The sequence below is a fragment of the Balaenoptera borealis genome (genome assembly GCF_965194805.1).
Source record: "Balaenoptera borealis genome assembly, chromosome: 2".
In the NCBI taxonomy this organism is placed as follows: Eukaryota; Metazoa; Chordata; class Mammalia; order Artiodactyla; family Balaenopteridae; genus Balaenoptera; species Balaenoptera borealis.
In genome coordinates, this window is record NC_138867.1 from 103,223,651 (window position 1) to 103,245,316 (window position 21,666).

A 21,666-nucleotide genomic window follows, 5' to 3' on the forward strand; every position below is an offset into this window, starting at 1 on the left:
TTATATTCTCGGAGTATAATTGTAAATCTGACCCATAAAATGTGAAACACTTTCTGTCTTCTTCTACTCTAACATCAGCCATGGTGCCATCAACAGTGTCTCCAGCCCTGATAGTCTCTTCACTTAGAGGCTCTTACGTAGTGAACTCCTCTGGGCGCCACATGTTGTGAGACTAAGGCTTTTCATACTTCATCCCACTATAACTGGACAAAGCTTTTACAAACCTTTATAGAAGAAGAAAGCAAAGATTGGAGTGACTAATAAGTAGCTAACATGATAAAGCACTCATTTGGGCTAAGTTCTATCCACAGATTATCCCATTGAAGCCTCACAACATCTTTCTGAGGTATGTATTCTTATTTTTCCACTCTACAGTGAAAAAAATGAAAGTAGAAAGGCAAGATAGCTTGACTAAGGCCACCAGTTAATAAAGGGGATCAGGATTTGCACTGTTGATCCCACAGTTCAGGCTAATCCACCCACCCCCTGTCAGCCTCACGTTAGAACTGTTTGTATTTATGTGCATTTTTGAACAACACATGAATACTCAGGTCGGAAAGAACTAGTATCGTGACAGTTGCTCATCTTTCTACACTACATTACAAATCAGAGTGCTTTCGCGTCTCCCTTGGTTAAACCAAGCTCTGTGCTCTCAGCTGCAGCCTCCTCCCAGGTCTCTCTGCTTCCACTTTTACTCTAATCCATCCTCCACATGAGAGCCAGAGCCATCTTTTTAACATGTCCGTCAGATCATGTCACTCTTGCTCAAAATTATCCAGTAGCTTCCAGCCCCACTTAAAATTGAAACCCCTGCCACCCTCTCCCAAGTTCCTCGCCCTCCTCTTCCTGGTACTTATCTCACTGGCGACATTGGTCTTTCTCTTCCCAGGACTTGCCAACCTTGGTTCTCACTTAAGTCCTTTGAACCTGCTGGTATCTGCCTGAAATACCCTTCTCACCTCTCATCAGAAGACTGGCCCACTCTCACATCAACTTAGATGTCCCCTCCTCCAAGAGCCCCTCCACGTCACCCAATCTTATGTGGCACCCCAACTCTCACCCTGCCCCATTATTCTATCATAGCACGCTCGTATTCTCTCATAGCTGTTACCACTGTGTGTAATATTCTGTTGATTTGTTCAAGGTCTTTCTCCCCCTCCAAAGAGCATGAGCTCCCTGAGGGCAGGGGCAGCGAGCGACTTGTTTACCCTGTTTCTCAGTGGGGGTGGGGAGGTGTGGGAGTAGATCCCAGAATTGCTGCTGAAGGAGTGGGTGGCCTGCAGCCTGTGTTCCCATCAGGCCCCTCAGAGCTGGCCACACACTTCACAGCAGGGCCTTCAGAAACGTTTGCGGAGCCAACGACCTTGCAATCAGGATGTGCTAACATCTTTCCAGATTTGCGTAATGATTCATTAGCTCCTGATTGTTCTGAAACAGTGGTTTTCTAAAGTTTGCTCACCAGTTTGATACATAGAATGGTGATGGCTTGAATGATTTCTTAAACGTCTGTCCTTTACAAATGAGTTACTAAGCTAATTCAGTGATTAAAAACCATGCTTTTGTGACATCTCAGGGCAGTGGTTTTCAAAGTTGGAACCTTGGACCAAGGTGATGCATGAGCATCACCCAAGAACTTGTTAGAAGCACACATTCTCAGGCCCTGCCCCAGACACTCGGAGAATGGGACCCAGAAATCTAACAAGCCTTCCAGGTGATTCTGATGCACAATAAAGTTTGAGAACCGCAACCCTTCATGTTGCACATTTTAAAAATATTTTAACTTTTTTTAATTAAAAAAAACCCTCACTACTTCTAGGAGGAGCGGGCAGAAAATCAAACAATGCCAGATGGTTACTGCAGAAGGCTGATAATACCTTTAAGACACCAGCCCATCAGAAACTCAACAAAACCAGTAAGGTATTTTAAATGAAGTAAAAGATAAGAGGTATCTTACCCATAGAAATTATCTTCTTTTACATAAGCTTTTATATCTGGTATCATGGTAATTTTTTTTCATCACAGAAGGCATCATGGTGTCATTCTAAATCATTGATATCTTTAAATGTGAATCTGAGTAAACTAGAATCCTTGACTTCATGGAACTTACAGAATAATGTGATATTAGATGGGTAAATATGCCCCAAAATGTGTCATTATAAAGTGTGTTACATGCTATAAAGGAAAAATAAGGAGGTTTACTTATGTGCAGGGAAGATACCTAACTTAGGCTTGGGCAGGTCGAGAACCTTCTCTGAGGTAGTGACATTGAAGTAGAGACAAAGGATGTTGGAGGAATTAACTGGCAAGAATGGGGGAAGGGAGAGGGTGTCACAGAGACATCAGAAGGTTCCAAAGCCCAACCAAGGAGAGAGCTTCAGTCAGGGTCCCCAAGGAAAGGGGTGAGTGTAGAGGATAGTGGAGGGCTGGGACTGGATCCCACAGGGCCCTCCTTGGGACATGGCATTCAAGAGTCTGGCTTATAGCCTATGTGCAATGGGAAACAATTGACTGGTTTTACACAGGAGGGATTTGATCTATTTTTTTATTTTATTTAGCTTTATTGAGGTATAATTGACAAATAATGATTTATTTTGTTTGTTTATACCCATTTATATTTATCAGGCATGAAATTTTAAAAAACATGAATTAAAAAGAATCCTCCAAACAGTTCCCCGTGTCTGCAGCTGCACGGAAGCAGAACCAGGTGCAACACTGACTGACCAGCAGAAGGAAACTAAGCTAGATTTTTCTCATTGCGGTGATGGACAGATTTATGCTGCTGAACTATTTCTAACTTCGTGCCTTGTCCACGAGGGTCAGGAATATGCTCTGTAGCCAGGAACAAAGCCAAGCACAGAGAGCAAACCTGTGACTTTGATCACCAAGGGCATCATGCTATTACCTAACTGGGTTTACACGTGGCGGAGCCATGTGATGGTGCAGTTTTCTCACTGAACCACATAAATCGCCCAACAAATGAGGATTCAAGTGTAAAGGTTTCCAAAGTGGATACCATGACTTCCACAGTACTTACGACTCGAGAGAGAGTGGTTTCTCATCACTTCTCGGGTCAAATCCACACTGCTCAGCTCAGGCCTGGGCCTCGCCAACTGCCAGCAGCTTGGCACGCTCATGACCATGGTGTGTCACCCAAGCCAGCTGCCACTCACCACGGACACTGCCACTGAAGGCGCACCACCACTTGGGGCTTTCCTTTTCCGGTTTGGCACCCACATCATTTTTGCCAGTCTACTTCTATCATGCCCTTCTAACCTCAACTCAGAAAATAAAGAGGAAAAGTTTATTTTTTTTGAAAAAGGTAACAGTCTTTGAAAAAGAGTAGAAACAGTCAAAAGGCAAAGGCCAATGTTTAACAATATTTCTAGTCCTGAGAGAGTTTAAATACCTCATAGTATAATTGTAGGTGGATTATTTTTGGTTACCGATTCTGAACATACTTGTTGAGCATCAGTTATGCGTGAAACACTGTCTCGGGGGGAGATGAGGAGTGTGATCTAATCCCTGGCCGAGAGCAACTTCCAGTCCGAGGAGGAGATAGGAGACACCCAGGAAGTAAGCAGTTAGAACACGGTGTGAGGAAGTTTCCAGTGAAGGCTCGTCGAGGGAGGGATCCCAGGTACTGAGTCCTGAAGAATGGCAGGGAGCAGATAGCCCGGCGGAGGCTCACTAGGCAGAGAGAGCAGCTTGTACAGGCTTGGAGGCAATTCAAAAGTCCTTAGGTCTTTATAAGAGAGCTGTACTTCCAGGATAAATCAAGTCTTGACTTTCTCTGCTCCAGGCTGACCAGTTCTTACTCCTCTCTTCAAGACATTCTGTCCCAGTGTAGGTCTTGGTGTCCAGAAGAGGCACAGGAAGGAGATCTGTGTTTTGTGTCCAGGTTGGAAGAAAAAGATTCAGGTTTTCAAATTGAGATATCTATCGAAGTGACAGGACATAATATTTACCACCTAGGACAGATGGTGACCATAGTTTTAATAGCACTTTAAAGGCCCAGTGTGCTTCAGGAAGAAAGTCCTTCACACCCTCTGAAAAAAGTAATGGATGTGGAAACTTACAAGGCTTCTAATAAAACTTTAGAAGTAGGCAATAGAAGGGATATTGGCCTGTTGAGTCCCTTCCAAATCCTCCAAATTTGTGACTCCCGAGCATTCTGATGAAACTAGTGATGGGCTTACAATTCCATTTATGGATTTTGTAATGTATTTTATTTTGACTCTTACTATGTGTCAGATGGACTTTTTTTCCCCCCCGATGGGACTTCTGTGACTAGTCACTCTAATTCTGCATCAGTGCCAGTTGTTTTTCCATCACTCTAGAATATCAGTAACACTAGCAAATCTCCAAGCAGGTGATGCTGTATCACACTTAACACTTAGACTTGGCCAAAATCAAGTCCATGAGATGAACTGCAGACAAGTAAAAGCCGTTATGTACTTAACAGCACCAAAATTTTCCATTACAAATACTGTTTTTACTTTTTCTTACTTAAAAAAAAAAAAAAGTGCCTTGAGGGGGCTTTGAATTTCTAAGCCTTCGAGATCAAAGATTTCTTCAGCTGCCTGAATTATAGAAATGTTGAAAAACAAAAACAAATCCTTTTCCTGCTATAAAATCCTTGCCATATTTTTGTCTTTATGTAATTCAAAACAGCTGAACTAAAAAATGAGGTTGAGTTCTAAAAACTCATCAGAAATGGAGTAGCCAATAATTTTGCAAGTGTCATTCTAATTAATCTGACCCAAGAATAAATCTTACTAAATTCTTATCTGATATTCCAGAAAATTGCTAAATAGCACTTAGAATTAAACAACTTGTGGCTAAGGATACCAAAATGTTTAAATTGTTTATTAAAGTGATTCAAGACTGAATTATAATAATGTGGGCATGGCGGTGGTAGCAGCCAGTGTAATTTTCCTGTGATTCCACACACACCCTTGGCTACGTATGTGTCCTTTTAGCAGCATGATTGGCAAAATAGTGAGCTGTTTATTTCAAAAGCCTTTGCAGAACACATAGACCTTTTTATAAAGCAATGGTTTATATGTAGTTATCAGTTTGCTGATGTTTTTAGTATACAGCCTGACCCTCAGGATAAACTGCTTTTAGTAGGGGGGTGACGTTAGCTCATTGATCATCTGGGATAACAGACACCCTGACAGTTTGCTATACCTGTGCACTAGTGGTCTCAGAATTTCAGCACTTCCAAAATGAACCAATTTTTGCTTTATCACTAGAGAGATCTCATTATGCTCATACTAATGAAAAAGCTTGATGGCAAATATGGTAAAAAGTACATGTCCTTATGCATGGGGGCGTAGCAATGGCTTATGTGCTTTCTGACATTTGAAACTTAAGGCACTTTATATGTATGAGTACATTTGTTTCCAATTTCCTCCTGTGTTACCTTTAAAAAAATTTTTAATAAGTTTTTTCCTAAGTATTGTATTATAAAGCAATACACTCTAGAAAAAAAATTAGAAGACAAAAAAGTAAAGAAAATATAAACATAAGTTTTAAAAATCCCACCATTTGCATTTGTTTTTACATCAATCTACATTTTGTTGATTTTGCTTTATGAGAATGTATTTACATAATTGAGATCGTGCTGCAAACAGAATTTCTACTTTTTTCTTTAAAACACGTTACTCTTAAGTTTTGTAGCATCAGTCTTAATGAATGCATACTACTCCATTATAACCATTTTGGGACATTCAAGTTGCTTCCAGTATTTTTCAATCATAAACAATTCTGCAATTCACATCTTTATACATAAAACTTTTCCAATATTGCTGTATTAGACAAAGACTTTAGGTTGTAAGTCACAAGAAATCAATTCACCCTGGCTTAAGCAAAAGAGGAACTGTATTAGCTTGGGTAATTAAAAAGCTCGGGGTAGAGATTGGCTTCAGGCATGGCTGGACTTAGGGGCTCAGCAGTGTCTTCAGGAATCCATCTTCCATCTCCTGGACCAGCTTCCCTTTGTGCTGATTTCATTCTCACGCCTGCTCCTTTACCTCTTCCCATAAGAAACAGCAGCTCTGTCCTAGCATTTCCAGCAGAACTCCCACAGTTGAAGCTCACTGATATGACTGGGGTCAAACATGTAACTCTGAGCCTGTCACTGGGGCCAGGACAACGGAATGTTCCGATTGGCCTATAGGACCCCCTGCTCCCTTTCCCACCTCTCCCATCTGACTCCTCCACCACCCTCACTCTGCACACCTGGACCCTTTGCTGTTTCTTGAACCCACCAGTCTGCCTTTCATCCAGGGCCACTGCTCTTGTCCCCTCTGCCTTGCTCACTCTTCCCCCAATGTCCCCATGGCTTGCTGCCCTCTCACTCCCTTCAGGCTCTACTCAGGGACTGCCCTGATCACCTCTTCACTCTCTAGTCTCTCTCCCTGTTTCTCTTTGTAGACTTATGACTACCTGATGCTCTGTTATATATTCACGTGGTATATGTGTGAATTGTTTGTCTCCTTCCATGGGAACCACGAGGGCTGGCAGTTTCGTTTGCAGCTCTCTCCAGCATCTAATATTTATCAAGTGAGTTAATGAATGAGTTTGCCAGGCCAGGTATGTACCCATCTGTAGGGTCAGCCCACCCTAAGGATAAGAAATGACTGAAAGGATGGTGTGATTCCTCAAAGAAAACAGGTGGCCATCTCCGGACCAAGGGGGACTGGTTGCCAGACTGTCCAAAACATTGTCACGCTTTCAAGTTCAGATCACTGTCTACGGCAAAGTCCCAGGAGTGGGATTCCAAAGGATACGAATGTTCTGAGTTTCCTGGTAAGTACTTTAACCCCCTATAAAAGTCCTCCTCATAGTAGACAAAATAGTCTTAAATGCAGATCACAACATGCCCCCCCCCAACTTAAACCCGATAGCTCCCCACTGTACTGGGAATAAAAGAAGAGCTCTGCCCTGGCACCCCAGGCCCCAAATGCTCCATTATCAGCCTTACTCTCTGACCTCTCAAGCTGCAGCACACTGGCTTTCTCTTCTGCCCTGGAATCCACGCATTCCACCTCAGGACCCTCGTGTTATCTCTCCCCTCTCTGCCCGGAAGGCCTGGATCACAGATCTGGCCTGACAGCCGCCGCTTCTCTCTCCTCAGAGCTCAGCTCAGATGTCCCCGCATGAGACCACCCAAACAGCACCCCTTTCCCTCACCTGGGCCTTTCCAGCAAACCTGGTGTGGTTTCTTTACAGTGTCAACACCCTTTTATTTGTTACCTCATTTATTCTGTCTTCATCACTAGAATGTAAGTTCCATGATGCCTTTTTCTCGCTGTCCACTGTTGTATTCCCCAAACTCAAAACTGGTACCTGGCATATCAAAGGCCTTTAATAAAGTTTTTTTGGAAAAAAATAACAAAATGCTCTTCAGAAGGATTGTAGCAATTAACACCCCTATCAGCAGTAAGAATGCTCATTTCATCTCATCTCTCATTGAAGCAGTTTTCTTAGAATACAGCTCAAGAGATGTAATTTTGGGGAGAAGCAATGGGGCCGTTTCACAACTACCATTCCCATTTGAACAGAGATCAGGCACACTCTGGTATGTTACAACAAGGCCCCACCAATAAGATTTTACTTTCCCATCTAGTTTAAGTACAGCCCGAATCTTCATCCCCACTATGTAAGTGAAGAAAGACTCCTTTTTGTTGCAACTGGACTCAAGGGAACTTCCTAAACATGTTACACTGAGTAAAAATTAGTGAATAATCAGCTCAAGTATTTGGGATATGGATGGGCGTCATTTCTGTGCATTCCCATCCCAAATGATCCAGTTGTGCTAATATTTTGATTTACAGAACCCTCGCTAATCTTTCATTATTAACATTAAAATGCATATATTTTGTACATTACTTTTTGTTTTAAAGCACTTCAGGTTAAAAAAAAAGTCTTGCAAAAATAATTGATCTACATAAAAAGTATTTAATATAGAGAATACCAGAGCACCTTTCATCAGGTAAAAGTCCCTGTGACATATATCAGATAATACTAATCAAATCTCCCTTTACCTGAAAAGAATTTCTGTTTGAATACAAAGTAATAAACTTCTTGTTCCCATCTTTTTTCAGACAAATCTTCAGCATCATTCAATTTGGGGGGTCACAATTAATCCAGCAAAGAAATGATTGTGTTCTTCAAAAGAAAATAGCCAATACAAAGTTTTCTAGTTTAAAAACAGCACCACTGGAGGAAAGGGATGTGTCTTTTAAGTGCAAAGTCCCTAAACAAGTGATTTACCAAAATTCATGCTAACTAAACTTTGAGTGGTTGCTTTCTATAACCTTCCTGTGATCCGGGGTAGAAAATAGAATAAAGTTAAAAAACAAAGCAAAAGAGTAACTTTTAAGAATCAACACACACACACACACACACACACACACACACACACACCACCCTGGCAGAGCGTGTTCTTCTTTGTTTTCTGCCAATTGTATCACCAGTCAGCGACCTCTACCACAAAGGGTGTTTTCACATCTATCTTGCCACTGTTGATGATGGAGCAGTCGGTGAGTGGACGGTCACGCCCATCGGTGGCCTGCAGTTCTATGGAGTGGACCACTGTCTGGTGAGAGAAAAGTAGACCCATGGATCACTTCTGACCAGCAACTGTGGTGATCAAGAGGTAAAATCAATGTGAAGTCTGAAAGCCCTAGTGGGAAATAAGTTGTTTTTGCTTTTTCTATAATTACAAAAACCATACAAGATAACTATGGAAAATTTAGTCAGGAAATTTCTATATAACAGAATAAAATTTACCCACGAGCTTGCTAATCAGAGAGCATATTTGTGTATTTCCTCTCTTCTTTTTATTAGCATTTTATATTCTAAAAAAATTAGATATTTTTGCAAACATCTAGCTCTAATGCAAAGTATTTCTATTCACTTCTTACAACCCAGCTTAACAGTTAACATGGAGTTTGAGACAATTTCAGCTCCACTCTATCAGAGGTCTAGGCATAAGAAAATGAGCCAGAAAGCAGATTTAGTAGTGGAGCTAGTTCTGGGTTTGCCCATTTTAAAGCTGACCCCAGCCAGTAATCTACAGGTTGAGTCTGGTACTAATGTAACCCCAACGCCACAGTGGTGTAAAAGGCCCCTTTCTCTACTCCGGAAGCCTTCACAAGCTCATGGACTAATTTATGTCACATAGTGGGCAAGGACTAGGCAAGTGGACTTCTGATGAGTTTCCCAAACAGGGTTGAAACAAAAAGAGCAACAAAGTCTCTGAGCGCTTTGGACATGGTGTCAGCTAATCCAGTCTCTGGCTGACTTAGGTTAATTTAAGATAATAGACCAGCACTCTTCTAATAATATCAATAATATATATTTCTAAATAGATTGTGTGTGTGGGTTCATATGTGCACATGTGTACCTAAAGCATGCAGCTACACATCCGAATTACCTGTGGCACTTTAAAAACTGCTTATTTAATGGTTAAAATGGAAATTTCTATGTTGTGTATATTTTACAATAATTTTTTAACACGCTTATTCGCGGGCCCACCTCTGGAGGTTCTGATTCTGTAAGTCTGGGGTGAGGTCCAGTGTTAATAAAGCTACCCAGACAATCTCTGGAGGGTCAGGGGATGGAAGTCAGGAGATCCTGAAAATTCCTTGAAACTATATGAAACACCACACTTTTTTTTTTCTTATGGAGAGAAAGTTTATAGTTTTCACTAGTTTCTCAAAGTAGTTTATGACTCATAAAATGTTAAGGACTGTTTGTCTAAGACCAGGCAGCAGATCCCCCAGGATGCATACCAGTGGTGGAAGGAGGTTGGTACACCAGGGCACCAAGACATAAGATCCAGAAGACTAGAAGAGAAACCACGACCAGAAGAAGAAAGCCCCAAATGCATACTCTTCATTTTTCTTACAGCCTAGCATTATGTTGTATTCAAAAATACTCATTGAACGAATGTTTGAATCAGTTTACATTTAAACTACTTAGAAACTGGTTAGACCCATTGGTCAAAGCTCCAAACTGGTTTAACGCATGCATGTCTACGTTTAGCGCATTTAAAAAGCAAAGTTCAATAAGAGACTTGAGGAGTGCTAGGATTCGTTACTATTTAAGAATAGATTCTTTTGAGGACATTGCGGCTTATGAAAATATAGGCACGTCCTTCACTGTGATGGGACCTAAAGTGATATATTAAGTGATAGGTATCTACCCCGTTTGCCTTTCATCCCTCTTGCTAATGAGAATTATTTGACAGCTCTGGTTGAACACCTCCTTGCCTTGTAACGGAGGTTCTGAGTCAGCCGGCTCAGTTCCTGGCCTTTTGTCGAGTAGAATCAGAATAACAGGTAGAAGTTGTGGAAGAACTGCAACGAGCATGATTGGTTTGTTTACACTTGAATGAGTTCACATGAAAACAAACAATGAAATGTGGAAGAGGGAAGGGAACCGAGGATTGTCCAGGGTTGTGTCGGGCAGACCTTATAGTTGCCAGTTGAAGAGCTGGAAGAGCATCTTTGGGCAGTTGCTAAGGAGGAGAAATGCTGGGAGTGGAAAAGAATGAGGATTTTAAGAAGTCTTTCTATGGATTATGAATTGGACCCCTTTGATATTCTTTAAGACACAGCAGCATAAACTTGAACTCTCTTTAGGAATTTTGGTTGTTATACCGTGTGTCATTGAAGGTGACTGTGTCTGTACTAAACCACATGGGGCTCAGGGTTTTAAAAATATTTTATTTTGAATTGTGGTAAGAAACACATAACATAAAATTTGCCATCTCATCCATTTCTAAGTGTACAGTTCATTAGTTTAAGCATATTCACACTATTGTGCAACTAAACTCCAGAACTTTTTCATCTTATAAAACTGAAGATCTACAGAGATACCCACTGAAACTAGCTCCCCATTTCCTCATCCCCCCAGCCCCTGGCAACCACCATTCTGCTTTATGTTCCCGTGTATTTGACTACTTTAGATACCTCATTTGAATGGAATCATACAGCCTTTTTGTGACTGGCTTATTTTCTTTAACATTCCAAAGGTTTATTCATGTTGTAGCATGTGACAGGATCTCCTTCCTTTTTAAGGCTGAATAATATTTCATTGTATGTACATATGGGATTTTATTTGAGTTTCCACTTATTTCAAGTGTGAGATGAATTAAGTACTCAACTTCTCCCTGTCAAGTCCCCAGCTTCTGCCCCAATGCTCCTAACAATTAAAAATACCACACCATATATAATTTATTCACCTTTGAAGAGGCCAGTCAGCATATAATTATGGCTCTCTAACAAGCACATTTGGAGATTAAATCACTAAGAGTACTCTCATTATAAATCTTTGAATGAGAAAAAATAATACATCAAGTTACCATTCCATCAATGACTTTTCCAAATACCACATGTTTGCCATCCAACCAGGTGGGCTTGGTCAAGGTGATAAAGAACTGAGAGCCATTGGTGTCAGGCCCAGCATTGGCCATGCTGACCCACCCAATGCCGTAATGCTTCAGTTTGAAGTTCTCATCTGGGAATGTCTCACCATAAATGCTTATACCTGAGTGAGACAAAACAAAAAGGGGAGAGACAACAGATGTTCTATGAAAGTAAATTCTTCAAAGGGGAATACAAGGTTTGAGTAGATTGGTTAATAGAACCCTGTAGGAGGTGGGGATGGGGAAAAGATGGTCAAATATAAGGAGATATAAAGCAGAGGATAAAATTAACTCCTTAACGGGGACTTCCCTGGAGGTCCAGTGGTTAAGATCCCACGCTTCCGCTGCAGGGGGCGCGGGTTAGATCCCTGGCTGGGGAACTAGGATCCTGCATGCTGCGCAGCGCGGCCAAAAAAATTAAAAAAAAAAAAAATTAACTCCTTAAGGAAACAGGGCATCAGGGACCAAAACAAATAGACAAAAGCCTTAAGTATGACACAAGATGGGAGGATGCCCTCTGGCCTCCAACCAAGACCCAAACCCTGAACGAGCAAGTCAGTGATTTCACTCCGAAATGAGAAGGAACTGAAGGTCAGGATGACATCGTGAAGCCCAATGGAAAGGTGGATAAGCCAACCTAGTGGCTCCACCTCTGTCCTGAGGTTCAGGTCACTTGTCCTGGATCACTCCTACCTCTGCAGCCAACCAGAGTACAAAACGCACTTAATCTACACCCTTAGTTAATTCTCACAACAATCCTATAGAATAGGTTTTCTCATTCCCATTTTGAATGGGAAACAGAGGTTATCAAACTTGAAAACAGCAGAGTAGAACTTGAACTTCTGGCTGTAACTCTGGTTCTCTAAGCACGAGGAGCCTCAGCACTGAGAACAACAGAGCAAGCCTGGAAGTCATCAGGCTTGATGACTTCAGGGCTCGTCAGGATACAGAGGGTCACAGCAACTGGCAGCACCCAGGGAGCCAAACTTGAACGGAAGAACCAAAGGCAGGCATGGGGGCTGGAGATCAAGCACAGCAGCAGGGAGAGCAGAACACGTTTTTCCTATAGAACAACAGTACAGGCCATGGAAAGTATCTGCTCCATCCTCCAACACCCTGAGTGCCTGTCACACCCACCTCCTCCACTGCAGGGCTCCTTATCCATTGGTGGCCAACCTTAAAGTCCTGGCTCAGTTAGCTCTTGTGTTATCTCCTTCTTACTATGCAGTACTTGTGAAGGACCAGGCAAAAATTCTACTTCCTTAAGCCTTGGGTCTCACATAGGCGTTTTTCTTTATTTATATACAACCAAAACTTCTTCATAGCTAATGTAGTTAACTTTTAAAACACGATATCTAGAAAGTGTTGCAGTAGAGGAATTAGTAAGGACATTTTGTGAATCCTAATTATCTTCCTTCTTAAGGTGTTTACATCTTGCAATATATGGCTTTTGAATGAATAACTAGATATTTTAACAACTTCACTCCTTTGTAATTGTCTTATATTTATCTGAGTAATTAATACAATATTTAATAATTTAAGGAAACCTGACTGTTGCTTTTTTTTCTTTGTAGACTAGATCAAATATAATTCATCTTACCAAGAAAAAAAAAATCCTGGCTCAGTTAGAAGGACCAGAAGTGGATACCAAAGGCAAGCCATTTATAGCTGGTTGGTAAGTGACATATGAGGTGGCCTGGCAGGAAAGTTTTGCCTATAGAGAGGTCTAGGCTAAATTTAAATGATCCAAAAGGTCCTATCTACAAAACTCATGGGAGCCCATACACACACACAGAGCAGGGAAAGCAGAGAGAGAGAGGGGCACAGGAAAGAGGACACAGTAGAGCTCCATCACCACTCTTTGCTGGGCCCCAGGCAGGGCGGTGGGGTGCCAGTCCTGAGGGGACCCGTACTGGAGCTGCAGGCTTTTCCACCGAGACCCAGCTCTGCAGCAGCTGGGCTTGCTACCCTCAGCATCCTCACCAGCCCCATGAAACCAAGTAACCTGAACATGTTCCTGTGCTCCCTTCTACATCCCCATACCCGGCAGCATTTCTGCAGGGACTCAAAGTAATCCTCCTGAAGTGTCTGGCAAATCCAAACATTGAATGGCACCCATTTTGTTATTAAAAAGATGGCAATAAACATAAAATTAACAATAGTGCTTGAAAATGGCTTGTTTCTTTAAAAAGTTAGCAATTTAATATCCACCAAAACCAGTATTTGCTGAATTAAAAATCTTAAACCTGAAGTAAATTTAAATTCTGTGTGGTTATATACTGTGTGTGTGTTCAGGAACTCACTACATTTCTGAGGAAAAACAGTCCAGGGAGCTGGGTAGCTGGGATCCTCAATGAGAAACAATAAGCTCAGAGATACCTGAAACTCTATAAATTGAATTATTTGTACTTTACAGAATTCTAACTTTGTTGATAAAAATTAATGTATACTGTAATTTTGACAAGTTGTCTATTACTTAATTTTTTTATTATTGAAAAAGCTGACAATAAGAATGAAAGAATTTTGAAAGAAGGAGGTAAATTCACCTATAATCCTGCCACCTAAGTACCAGCCTCATCATTCTGGCATGATGTCCCCAGACCCCCTCCACCAACATGCACGTCTGCAGCTGGCTGCCACCCCAGGGTACACAGTTTTTCAGTCTACCTTTCCTTGCTATGACAGACATCTTTCTGTATTACTACATACCAGAAGTCTAGGATTTTAAGCACTGTAAAACAGCCTACTAAATGAATATATCTCCACTATGGAAAGATAATGAACACCAAAGCAATACTGTTAAAAATTAGGAGGCCTCACTCATTCACACCTACCAAGATTTTGTTAGATAAGGCCCCCTACCCCAACTCAATCCTTCTTGAAAAATTAGTCTGGTTGTCTTTATGACTTTGTTCCTTAAATCTGGGAATTCAATATGCTGGGTAAATACATCATCTTAACCTTAGGTTTCACCTGGGTAAGCAGGAAAGGAAAAATATTAGAGACAACTTTACCGCCAGTGCCATCTCCACTGGTGAAGTCTCCTCCTTGAATCATGAAATCTTTGATGACGCGATGAAATTTGCTTCCTCTATATCCATATCCTTTCTAAAGAGATTACGTCAATTGAATACACAAGTAGATATAACCCATACTGTAAGATAAACCCCAGTGTTTATCTGGAAATGACAAAATGAGAAAATTACACGAAATATCTACAGAACTAGATGAGGTGCCTGCAATAATTTACTGATAGAAATTTATCATTAGCTGACTGAAAAGTAAATACATAAACTATAGAGGTAAAGTATTAACATGCACAAGTAAAAAGAGAGAAGTCTGCATTTTCACTTGATGACTGTTTCCTGTCAGTTTCTAGAACCCTGAGGAAACTGAGGGCTTGAAGAATAGCGATTTTCTAGGAAAATAAAGTAAAATATTGTTAAATGTCTCAAGTTCATCTCATCTACTAATTTAATACTTATTTTCCCAGAATACATCTTTACGTTTGGCTTAAAAGAAGGAAGATCTACTTCTGTGCAGTTAAAGGGAATAAAACTGAGACATACCTCTCCTGTTGCCAGAGCGACAAAATTTTCCACAGTCTTGGGCACAACTTTTCCAAAGAGGCCAATCACAATTCTGCCAACATCTTTATCTCCAATCCTCACATCAAAGAAGACCTGCGTGTGGTTGAAAGGCAGAGCAGAAGGTTATAATGAGAAAAAGCCACAATACAAGGTAAGGGAGCATGATAATCTGCGAACTGATCCAGATGCAAGGGCCCTGCCCACCAGTATTTAATAAAGGAGCATGAAGGAGCTATTTTATGAAGGAGCATGATATAAATTAAAGGAGTTCTGAAACCATCTTGTGGGTGCATTTCACTCACATATTCATTCACCAAACAGTTACGGAGCACCACCTCTAGGCCAGGCACTGTACTAGGAACTGGGTTTAAAGTTGGACTCAATACTGTCAGAGTCAGCCAGTAATGTCTTCAAGAATTCCTCTCCCCTCCACAACCCAGACCAGCACTGCTCTGGCCTCCTGTTTCCTAGCTCTGTGGACACAGGTTAGAGTGGAGACTGTTGGTCTTCTGAGAGGTAATGCTCTCCAGTCTTGGCAGGAGGAAAAAAAATGGTGAGGAGAGAAACAGTCTAACCATCCAGATTTATTTTTTTGTAACTTCGAGCAGTGCTAAATTCCCAATGAGTTCTGAGTAGACATCTGCTGTCAAGGGGACTGTGAAAGATTATCACAACACACAACACTCCTCCAGAAGGCCTGCCACTCACGTGCAGACACACTAAGGCACCAGGGCCACAGCTGCACCCAAAGTACAACAAACATTACACTCAGGTCCTGACAGAACCATTTACCCTGTAAACTCAGACACCAAATTCAGTCATCATGTCCCCAAAGTTGCACATATACAACAGTTTAGAACAGAAAAGAGCAAGCACACATCTGGAAGTGAGTCACTTTTTTTTGCAGATAAACTTTAAAAGCTCTCTTGGACTGTTTTTTTACTGTTTCATCTGAAATGAAATTACAAACGTCTTGCTTCACAAATCACTGTGTTGAGATGATTTTGAGATAGAATGCTTGAAAAGGCCATGGAGTCAAAGGGCATTCTATTAGTGAGTTTAGATTATACGAACCAATTTACTGTTTGAATGGGTAAAAAAGACATTCAAGAGATGGCTTTAAAAAATATAAGAAGGGTTGTCAAAGAGGAAAGATGTCATACAGTTTAGAAAAATCACGAAGTAAAGACTGTCAAGCTTTAGTTCAAGACAAGAGCTTCTGTCAATACATCAGGACGTCTGTCACAGGATGATGTGGTATTTTGCAATTTTACATGGCCAAAGCAGCAAAGACTGTATTATTATTTATATGGTAAAACTTCATAGAATGCACAAAAGACGGTGCCCTTGAGATTGGGCAGTGCAGTGGAGTAGGACAATTCAGGAAGCTGCATTAACACCCACAGGAGCCCAGCGTGCAGAGCTGGGGTCAAAGAGAAGCAGGTTCTCCAAAGGGATTTCTGAACCAAGGAGTAAATTCAATAACAGGCAATAATGAAGCAGCACCGGGACAAGAATTGGGTATGCAATCATAAAGAAGCACCGTATAAGACACTAGAAAAGTCTATCAGACTTTTAAAATAAAGAAGAGGAAATAAAGCCTGTGAACATTTCAACAGCAAAGAGAATCAAATGTGGGAGGGCAGCATAAGAAGATGAAGAAAAAGTGTCTGTCACCCAGTGTAACTCTTCAGTAAAAATCTTATTTTCTTACACGCAGCCTAGCACACATATTAATGTGATTTTTTTCCAAACCACAACATCCTTCAACTTCATGCGTGATGGCAAGAAAATATAGCAGAGTTTCCCTAACTCTAATGGAAATGATGAAATCAAATCTTATTGTCAACAAGTACTTGTCAAAGATCCATGCAGAAGGCAGCGTGAGGGTACAAGCTACTGGAGGGAGCCCCTGTCCTAAGGGAGCTTATGTAAACAGGCCAAGTAAATGAACAACCATAGCACAAGGCCCCAGGTTACAAATGCCCCAAGAACACTGTACACCCACTGTTGTGGAGGAACGTTAAGGCTGAAGGAAGGCATCCTGGCGAAGGTGTGATGGGAGGCAGGCCTGGAAGGAGGGGAGCAGCCTCCAGGGACAGGGATGGGCAGTTCTTTCTGGGACCAAAGTACTGAGGCAGGAAAAATGATCCATGTGCAGAGAAGCAACACAGCCCTTCTGACCGCAACCGGCTGGCAAGGGAGACTCTCACCAGTTCCAGAGGCAAAGGAAGGATGCCAGCTAAGAGATCCAGCTTTTGTTAGGCAACACTAGGAGCATGAAAGACAAAATTTCAATTTGAGGCTGTGTTCACTTGGACTGCGATTTATGATGAATATGGCTCTGTCTAGGCAGGGAACCCTTAAGGGGTAGAAACGGTATTTTTAGATTCCCAGTGTCAGCTCATGCAGGTACTCAAAAAATGCTAAATAGTTCAATGCCAGTTGATACGAAATGAGGACCAGGGCGCACACACACCTAGACAGAGGGTGAAGGTGGGCCCAGGGTGGCTGCCAGGCAAACCTTCTCACCCTGAGATCGTCTGTGACTTTGCTGCGTGTCCTTGGGAACAGACCCCGTGCTAGACAAGGGGTGGGGCTGCAAAGTCCCTACCCTCCTGGAGCTTACCCTCCCACAGAAGAGAAAGCACATAGATACTCGCTATAATATAATGGGAAGTCAGGTTTTACGAGAAGATATGTACAGATAAAATGTCACGGTTAGAGGTGATGATTATCTGTGGAGATCAGGGCAGGCTTCCTGGAAAAGGTGGCACTTGAATTCCATGTTGCACTTCAGGAGCTGGCCCCTCAGTCACTCCGTTTTTCCCTTGAGGCTGCCCTTGAAAGTCATTTGAAAATTACGGGGGGACTTCCCTGGTGGTGCAGTGGTTAAGAATCTGCCTGCCAATGCAGGGGACACGGGTTCGAGCCCTGGTCCGGGAAGATGCCACATGCCGCGGAGCAACTAAGTCCGTGCGCCACTGAGCCTGTGCTCTAGAGCCCGCGAGCCACAACTACTGAAGCCCACATGCCTAGAGTCTGTGCTCCACAACAAGAGAAGCCACTGCAATGAGAAGCCCGCACACTGTAACGAAGAGTAGACCCTGCTCGCTGCAACTAGAGAAAGCCCACACACAGAAATGAAGACCCAACGCAGCCAAAAATAAATAAGTAAATAAATTTATTTTTAAAAAAATTACAGGGCACTGGAGGTGGGGAGAGACAGGGGAAGAGGCAAGAGGCACTCACATAGCTCTGCCCCAAACCCTTGTAGGGTTAATCCTGCTTCCATTTCCAAAGTAACTGGGGAAGACACCAAGTACACGAGCTGTGAGGTCCAGGAAACTGTTCTCAAACCGGCTCCACCACTAACTGGCCATGGGACCTTGGGCAACTCTGAGCTCCTGTTCCTCATTGTACCCAGATGATGATTCCTCTCAGGGCTGCACTGCTACAGGAGGACTAATAAGATAACACAAATAACACTAACAATTGACCTCCTAAATCAGGAACTTCAATCAGGGCTAAGCATTTTACATGCTTTAGCACATCTAATATGCAAAACCCTGCAGGTAGGTATTATTTCCCTTTCCACTTACAGAGGAAATAGAAATGGAATAGAGGAGGAGCCTCAGACATTAGGTAACTTGCTGTTACCCCAGCTGAAGCCTCCTGGCCACTCCAAGAGCTGCAGAAAGTGCCAGCAAGTTGTGACATGAGTGCAGCTGGAAAGATGGCAGCATTATTTTCTACAGTCTCGGGGCCTGACCCTGCACAGAGCCCATGGCATCTGCTGGAAAGTGCGGGGCTGCAAACACTAACTCGGTGGATTTTGAGACCAGTGAGCTGGAGCCCCAACCTGAGGCTCCACGGCTGGGCAGCAGGCTGAGGTGGCAGCTGGCAGCCGGATTCATGGACAAGGTGAGTGCCATTAAAGGGCCCTGGGGGGAATAGCACTTCACACCTCTCATTTACAGATTCCTGTTTTTAAACAAAATCAGAGGAAAAGGTAAAGACTGCTGGGGAAAACAATACACTAGAGTGATGGCCAATTAATCTACTTTTCCACACTCAGAGAAATCATTTTTTAATGTTTCCACTTTCCAATAGATTAGTTGTTTTAAAATGTCCACTGAAAAAGTAATTCAACAGAGTTGAAACTGTGGAAGGACATGCCTACACAGTTTTTAGAACGTAATGACAAATGGGCTGGGAAAAAAGGAGATACATTGAGTGACTATTCCAAAAGTAGAGTGCGTGAAAACTCCCTCAGTGACAGCACCCTGGTCTTGGGGCGAAGATGCCCCAACTCTTCCCCTCTTGCAGCCACCAGCTTCCTTCCCTCTCCTCGAGGTTCCCAACTGCAGCTCCACACTCCCAGAGACTGTGATTACTGATTACTTGCTCTGGGGTGGTCTCTGCACTGGTAGGTCTAAAAGCTTCCCAGGTAAGCCTGTTCCCAGATACTATAGGTGACGTTCTCACACTAACAAATTATTCGTTGCATATCTGAAATTCACATCTCACTGGGCATCCTGTATTTCATCTGACAGTCCTACCCCCTTTCTCCCACCCTTATCTAAACAGTCAGCAAGTCCTGTTAGTTACACTTCAAAAGTCGATTTCTAGTCCCTCCCTGGCTCCCCATTTCCACCATTACCCCCGCTAATCCAAGCCACCACCATCCAGATTCTGACCTGGAGCCCTGAAGACCTCCCAGTTCACTCTCCACTGAACAACCACAGTAATTGTTTAAAAGCATATATGAGATCATGTCAATTCCATGCGTACAACCCTTCAGCAGCTATAACTGCACTTAGAATAAGACTTCAAATTATGAGAATAATTGCCTTAAAACCCATACTCCGAACTGTGGCCCGGAAGGCACTACCTGATCTTGCTGCTGCTCACCCCCTAACCTCATCTCAAGCCACTCCCCCTCTCATCCCTGGGCTGAAGCCACACCGTCCCTTCTCCATCCTCTGAACATACAATGGCTTTTCTGTCTGGAGGCCTTGCATATGCAGTTCCCTTTGCCTCCTAAGTCTTTGCCAGGCTGTTTTTTTTTTTTTACCCTTCAGGTATTTTTAAATGTCACCCAATCTATTTCCGGGTGTATTTCCTTCATCATTTCATCACTTTATGAATTTTATGTTTAAGGCTTATCCCATGAGACCCAAATAGTATCTGCAGATTGGAAGAACCCCCCCACTTCCCCCCTTCAGCTATGTGGCCTTCTATAAGCCGTTTCCCAAAGCTAGATAAGCCCCAAAGATCAAGGGGCTGGGAGGAGAATCAGTGATCAAAGCCAGCAAGGTCAGTTTATCACCACACGTACCCCGCAGCACGGCCTTTCTGTTCACTCTTAGGCTACATCAGATGTTGGGCTGAACCTCCCCCGCCCCTTGTCCTCCCCCCTCCTCGGTGGGGTGTGTGGTAGAGGATTTAAGCATCCAACATTATCATTTCTACTGGCAGACACCGGACCGATTGTTAGGGCCACCTGCAGCTGCCCCTCCTTCCAGATTCCAAGACACTCCTGCCAGTGGGTTTTCTAGAAGTGGTCATCAAGGGCCGCAAATCATCCCCTCCCTCCTTCCCTCCCTCTATCTCTCCCTGTACCCTCCCATTATCCTCTAACCTTGGCTAAATATGGTGGGGAAAGACCTGAAGCTGTAAAGACCAGTCTATGGCAGATGTCCCCCCACCCCACCCCCCAATCGTGATCAAAAGGCTGGCCTCAGTTATACAGGAGCCGCCTGTGCCGTGCTAGCACCGTCCCCACCAGCCGCCAGAGTCTGAAAAGCGCACCTCTCCCTCCCCGGGGAGGACGGTCGTTCCTAAGTACAGGAAAAGGAGGCTAGCCCTTGGTTTCAGCAAGGCCACGTAAGGCCTGCCCCGACCCCACCGCGACAGGGGCTGGACCTGGTATCTACCAGGTCAGGTGACACCCGCGGCGGGCGGCCCAGCTGCAACCCCTCCGCTCGCAACGCGTCTCCTCCGCCCGTCCCCGTCCCTCCCGCGTTCTTCCTGCTTCTATTCCCTAGTCCCCGCCAAGGCGAAGGAAGTACTCAGCGGTCTCCTTCCTGAAGAAAGGGCCCGCCGGTTCCGGAAGCTTCTCCCAACTCCCAGGCAAAGTTCAGACAGCCGGCGGCGGGGGCGGACTCGGCCCAGCGCCCCCAAAGTCTCCCGGGAGAGCGCGGCCCCCCCGCGCGCGGGCAGCCTCCTGCCACCTAACCCCCCGGCCGCCTCCCGTCCTCTGCGCCCGGGAAGCCCCCTCCTCGCCGCCCCTGACCCTGAGGTTCCAGTCCCCAAAGCTCTCCCATCCCCTCGGCCAGCACGAGGGGAAGCTGCTGCCCGCCGCCCGGTCACCTTGGCCGTCACCGAGGGGCCTCGCTTGCGGACGCCTGACGCTCCCGCAGAAGGTACAAGAGCGCTGAGCCCCACGCAAAGCACGAGAGGTACCAGCAGCCGGGGACCCGGGCCCATCGTGAGCGGTGGCAGCGGGGGCAGCGCCTCGGGCGCAACCGCAGGTTCCGGGACCGCTGGTGGGACTCTCGGCCGGCTGCGCCTGCGCGCTCCCGGTTCGGGGCGGGGGGGCGCGGGGGTGATGGGGATGGGGCAGTCGGGGCA

The 21,666-nt window shown here is 43.8% G+C and overlaps 2 protein-coding genes across 6 annotated transcripts in view; one reads left to right on the forward strand and one right to left on the reverse strand.

Annotated features, from left to right (window-relative positions):
• Positions 1-8,378, forward strand: part of SNX24 (sorting nexin 24) — a 176,041-nt gene extending 167,663 nt beyond the window's left edge. For 4 of the 5 annotated variants that reach the window (XM_082380733.1, XM_082380732.1, XM_082380729.1 and 1 more), the window contains one exon: positions 1,817-8,378. In XM_082380733.1, the coding sequence (XP_082236859.1) occupies positions 1,817-1,930 (114 nt within the window). In that variant the 3' untranslated portion in view covers positions 1,931-8,378. Of the gene's footprint in view, positions 1-78 lie in introns of all 5 variants that reach the window. The other variant, XM_082380731.1, reaches the window with a different exon arrangement.
• On the reverse strand, positions 7,946-21,619 carry PPIC (peptidylprolyl isomerase C). Its single transcript, XM_082380737.1, has 5 exons — positions 21,406-21,619; positions 15,010-15,123; positions 14,455-14,548; positions 11,378-11,562; positions 7,946-8,605 (listed from the first exon to the last, which is right to left on the reverse strand). Exons 1-5 carry the CDS (start codon positions 21,520-21,522, stop codon positions 8,477-8,479), a joined length of 639 nt encoding a protein of 212 aa, XP_082236863.1. The 5' UTR covers positions 21,523-21,619; the 3' UTR covers positions 7,946-8,476.
• Positions 21,620-21,666: the final 47 nt, after the last annotated feature.

What these genes read in the sequence shown, in the direction of transcription:
- PPIC (XM_082380737.1), bottom strand. Translation starts at nt 21,522, where the DNA reads ATGGGCCCGGGTCCCCGGCTGCTGGTACCTCTCGTGCTTTGCGTGGGG. An exon ending in GCCCCTCGGTGACGGCCAAG is followed by an intron (nt 15,124 to 21,405) that starts GTGACCGGGCGG and finishes AACCACACGCAG; the next exon opens with GTCTTCTTTGATGTGAGGAT. An exon ending in TCGCTCTGGCAACAGGAGAG is followed by an intron (nt 14,549 to 15,009) that starts GTATGTCTCAGT and finishes TAATCTCTTTAG; the next exon opens with AAAGGATATGGATATAGAGG.